Source organism: Molossus molossus, unplaced genomic scaffold, assembly GCF_014108415.1.
Source record: "Molossus molossus isolate mMolMol1 unplaced genomic scaffold, mMolMol1.p scaffold_m16_p_1, whole genome shotgun sequence".
In the NCBI taxonomy this organism is placed as follows: Eukaryota; Metazoa; Chordata; class Mammalia; order Chiroptera; family Molossidae; genus Molossus; species Molossus molossus.
The window spans coordinates 241,354,021-241,358,683 of NW_023425344.1; the positions used below are offsets into that span (position 1 = coordinate 241,354,021).

General features: G+C 60.6%; 1 protein-coding gene across 2 annotated transcripts; it reads right to left on the minus strand.

Annotated features, from left to right (window-relative positions):
- Window positions 1-2,297: 2,297 nt before the first annotated feature.
- FAM181A (family with sequence similarity 181 member A) lies at window positions 2,298-4,196 on the minus strand. Of its 2 annotated transcripts, none has more exons than XM_036245699.1 (2): window positions 3,919-3,995; window positions 2,298-3,359 (listed from the first exon to the last, which is right to left on the minus strand). In XM_036245699.1, exon 2 carries the CDS (start codon window positions 3,270-3,272, stop codon window positions 2,394-2,396), a length of 879 nt encoding a protein of 292 aa, XP_036101592.1. In that variant the 5' UTR covers window positions 3,273-3,359; window positions 3,919-3,995; the 3' UTR covers window positions 2,298-2,393. The 2 variants fall into 2 exon arrangements, with proteins under 2 accessions (XP_036101592.1, XP_036101601.1); XM_036245708.1 differs by lacking the exon at window positions 3,919-3,995 and adding an exon at window positions 4,088-4,196 and having other exon boundaries at window positions 2,394-3,359.
- Window positions 4,197-4,663: the final 467 nt, after the last annotated feature.

A 4,663-nucleotide genomic window follows, 5' to 3' on the forward strand; every position in this document is an offset into this window, starting at 1 on the left:
TGTCCATTGGCACCATTTACTTACAGGACGTGGGACCCTGGGCCTGGGATACTCTAGTGCTGCATTTGGGTTCTTGGATTACTTTCTTTTAAATTTTATTTATTGATTTGAGAGAGAGAGAGAGAGAGACATCAATTTGTTGTCTCACTTATTTATGCATTCATTGGTTGATTCTTGTATGTGCCCTGACTGGGGATCGAACTCACAACTTTGGTGTGTCGGGATGATGCTCTAACCAACTGAGCCACCTGGCCAGGGCTGGATTCATGGATTGTTGATGTACACTCGTGTCAGTTGGTCACAGTCACTGGTCAGGACCCCTTTTCTTTCAAGTGCCTTGCCCAGCCTTGACCTTCTCAGGGTCCCACCCCACCTCCCACGACCCAGCAGCTAAAGGGTTAACGCCTGGCCTCCAGCCTGCTCCCGAAGGTCAGGGTCATTCCAATTAGTTGGTGCTCAGGCTGGGCTGTTGGTACATCTTTTGACCATCACTGCTGGATTTTACAGCTATTGCCCTCTGCAGAACCCCACCCCCCATACTCTCCAGCGCCCCGGGAGGATTCCAGCCTCAGAGATGTCTCCACAGCATCACCAAACACTTAAAACCCTGGCGGCAGTTCCAAGTCATGAGCAGGAGCACGCTGGACCTGGTGCCGGGATTTGAGGCTGAGGGTAGCTGAGTCCCTGGGCTTCACCTCGAACCGGCTCAGGTCGCTGTTTGGGCAGGGGAGGCCAGAACGAAGCCTTCCCAGGCCCGTTTCCCCAGGTGGCTCCCTCGTGGGGACTCGAGGTGCTGGATGCGTCTGTTGAGCCACATCTTAGCAGAGGTTTCTGCTCCCAGACGAAGTCTCCCTGCGTCTGAATTAATGCACTTTCAGCTATACCCCCTGGGAGAGACTGAGTGGAGCCCGGCTGTGGGGGCCCAGGCACGTGGGCTCAGCACCCACCCCAAGAAAACATGCTCCACTCATTCTGGGGAGGGGGATTGGATGGCCCAGTCCATAATATATGAAATATCAGTGCTGCAGGACGGAGACACTGCCAGGTAACCAGAGAGGTGGCCTTTGGTTGGTGCAGGTTCTCATCACTTGGGTAGTAGTACTCGGAGTACCAGGCACACACATCATCTCCACAGCAACCCACGAAGCAGGCCTATTTTCAAACACATTTTTCTGATGACATTTTGGCACAGAGAAGTTGAGTAACTTGTCCAAGGTCACACAGCTAGTAGGTGGCAGAGTCCGGATCAGCTCTCTGAACACTGATGTACTGTGTGGAAGGGCTGAGCCTCATCAGAATGGATATGGGGAAGAGGAGGACACATGCCTGTGCCTGGTCTCCTCCCTGCTCTTCAGGACCAGAGCAGCCGGAGGAGAGCGTCCTGGCTGAGGACTCCCTATTCTGTGTGCCAGCTAATTACTCAGAACCACTCTGCCTGAGCCACACAGTCCCTGTGGCGCTGAAGTCCTCCAAGACCGTCGGACATAAGCCACTTCCCAGTGTGCACGCTGCCCGTCCATGTGGATGCGGCCCCCGGGGGAACCCTGGAGTGCAGATGGGCAGGGTGGGAGAGCCCTCAGCAGTCCATCATCCTGGAGCCTCGTGTTAGGGAGGAGTCTGAGGCCTGGTCAAAGTGGAAGGCACCACAGAGGGGACCGTCGTCATCCCACCCCTCATTCCGCAGGCGGGGCAGGGAGGCCCCAGGAAAGGTCCACCCCACATCCCAGGGCAGAGCCTCCACCGCGGCTCCCCAGCCTCCTCCGACTCGAGAACCAGAGCGTCCTGCCCTGGCGGCTGGTCCCCACCCCCCTCCTTTGAATGAGCTGAGGGCCCCCAGGGCTCACTCCCACATCGCAGAGGCCCTGGGGCCACTCCTGGCCTCCCCACGTGGATCACCTCCGGAAGCAGCCCTCCTCCCGGCGGTCAGCATTTCTCAGGCCCGGGCACTATTCAACTTCATGAGACCCAAGGTATGGAAACTGCAAAAGAAATGTCTTTATTCTTTAACCTTCTTAATATTTACAAAGAACAAAAAGAACAAAACTGAGATTGGCGTACACGGCGGGTAGTAGAGTAACAGATGAGTGCCTCGGGCTTCTGGGGTGGCTGGCAGGTCAGGCAATGCCCACCGCCCGAGGTCCCCACGGGACGGTGGGGAGACGGGTCAGGCTCTGGCGTGGCTGGAGAGGGCCCAGCCCGGCCCAGCCCCGCAGCTCCCAGGTCAACTGCCCGAGAAGCCCGTGCCCCATCCCTGCCCTCCCCATCCCACACATACATAAAGGGGAGGCTCTCAAGACGCTTCACCGCTGCCCAGCCCACCCCTCACAACAGAGCTCCTGGGCCCCCAGCCCTCCTGCAGCCCGGAGGTTGGAGCCCAGGCCCCAGAAGCCCAGCTAGAGGTAGCCAAAGATGTTGAAGATGGGTGGGGGCATGGCCGGCTTAGTGGGGATAGGCTTCAGAACCACGGGTCTGTATACTCTCTGCCCTGGGCCCTCCACATCCTTGCAGAAATGGGCCAGCTCCCCAGGGGAAGCTGGGCTTTTCCTCCACAGACCCAGGCTGGGGGCGGGGCCCTGAGGCAGGGCCCCTGGAGGGCCCGGGTAGATGGGCTGTCCATGGTACTGGAAGGGGCAGCAGCTCCAGGCATTGACACGGCCCACAAGGGAGACCCCAGGCATCTTGGGTGGCTCCTTTTCAGCCAGTGCCCTTGGGGACATGGGGACCAGGACCATCTCGGGCCCTAAGAGCTCCAAGCCCTTGCAGTGTTTCTTACCCTCATAGGGAACCCCCTCTCTAGGGCCCAGTACCCCCTCCAGCCCCACGGGGTAGCTGTGGGTGGGCCTCGGCTCTTCCCAGAAGGAAGCGGGCAGCTGTCTTTTCCTCATGGGCACCTGGCCAGGCCTGGCAGCTTCTGGGTGCTGCCCCGGTAGGGTCTGCTCCTTTGAGAGACACTCCTCCCCGGAGGGGTTCCCCAGAGCCTTCTCCTTGCAGTCCCCACCACTGCTAGGGCTGGAGTCAGGGCCGGAGTTGAGGGGCAGCCTAGTGGGGCGGTCCTCAGGCCCCCTTTTCAGGTGAGGCTCAGCCCCTCGGCCGGGGAGCCCCCGCGGCAGCCGGGAGTACTTCTGGGAGAAGCGCTTGAGCTGCTTCTGCAGGTACTTGCGGTGGTCCACTGAGCGGCGGCAGGGCGCAGACTTGTCCAGGGCCGCCTTGATGTCGCTGGACGCCAGGTTCACAAAGTTCAGCAGCATCTTCACGTCACTGTCGGATGCCATCACCAGGGGGGCCACTTCACGGGGCTTTCCATGAAGAGGGTGGTTCTGCTAGTGGTTGGCAGCTCCAGGGAAAGGCACAGAGCTGACCTGGGGGACACACAGACCATTGGAGTCTCTCCCAGCAACCAACTCGGCCCTCCCCAAAGACCACAGGGCTGCAAACAGTGACCCCAGGACCCCTCAGCCCCAGACAGAGCCCTGGGTAGCAGGAATCCCCTTCAAGCCGCGAAGCAGTTCATGAGCATCAGTGATGGAACAGGTCCAAACATATTAGTCTTCTTGGGTCTGTTGCCCTCTACTTGCAGCTGAGGCTCAGAGAGGGCAGGTGACTTGCCCAAGGTGCCCCAGCTGCAAGTGGCAGTGCTGGGGCTGGAGACACGTCTCCTCGCTCCCGGCCCGCTGTGTCCCACACACCAAGCTGCCAACGTGCACACTTGCCAGCAAGGTTTTCTTTTCTGAGCAGAGGTGACCGCTCTACTTTCAAGCCAAGCCAAGCCCCCTCTCTCCCTGGCGGTGCCCTCCCCCTCCCACCCCCGCCCCAGCCCTGCTAGCATCAGCCCCCCTCCTTGGTCCCCATGCTCCACCCCCAGCTCTCACGCAGGACAGGCAGGACCCCTGTCTGGCACTCGAGCGCGCGCAGGCCTGCCTGGCTGGCTGAGCTCAGGCTGTGGCAGCGGGAACACCCCCGTAGAAGCATCTGCAGCAATTTCATGCCTCCTGGGCCACCTCCTACAGCCCCTCGCCCCTCCTCCGGGCCCCGGCCTGCCCCACGCCCCCACCCCGTTGGGCCCAGCCACCTGGGCCTCCACACTGACCGAGGGTGCAAGCCCGGGCCCGCCAACGTGGCCGGGCTGGTTCCCGCCGCAGACCTGGGTCAGGCCCGTGCGGCCGCGAGCTGGAGCGTCCGGCTGGAAGCAGTAGTGCCGCCCTCGAGTGGGCTGAATGGAGGACAAGTCCCCAGAGCTGGGGGGCCCCTCAGGCCAATCAGGAGCGCCTCTCCAGATACAAAGCATCCCAATCAGGCGGCAGCGCCCCGTTCCCACATTCTTTGCCGTCACAAATTGTCACCATGGGGACCATCACAAAAAAGACAGCTCCCAAATGCAATCATTTCCCGGTAAATTTCTACCCTTCAGCCCCACTCTCCCCCTCGGCCTCCACGGCCTCCTCCCCTTGACCTCGGTTCCCTGGTTTCTGGAGGGGGTGGTGTGTGTGTGTGTGTGTGTGTGTGTGTGTGTGTGTGTTTAAAAAGTTCAGGGCTGAGGAGGAGCTGGGCCCAGAAGTGATGGGCTTGCCATCCTCCCCCAAGGCTCCAGGCCTGCAGCTGCCATGCTCCAGTGCAGACAGACAATCAGACGGGTAAGCCGGGCAGGCGGCCTTCCCCGCTGTCC

Coding starts and splice junctions, on each gene's coding strand:
- FAM181A (XM_036245699.1), bottom strand. CDS start 3,272: ATGGCATCCGACAGTGACGTGAAGATGCTGCTGAACTTTGTGAACCTG.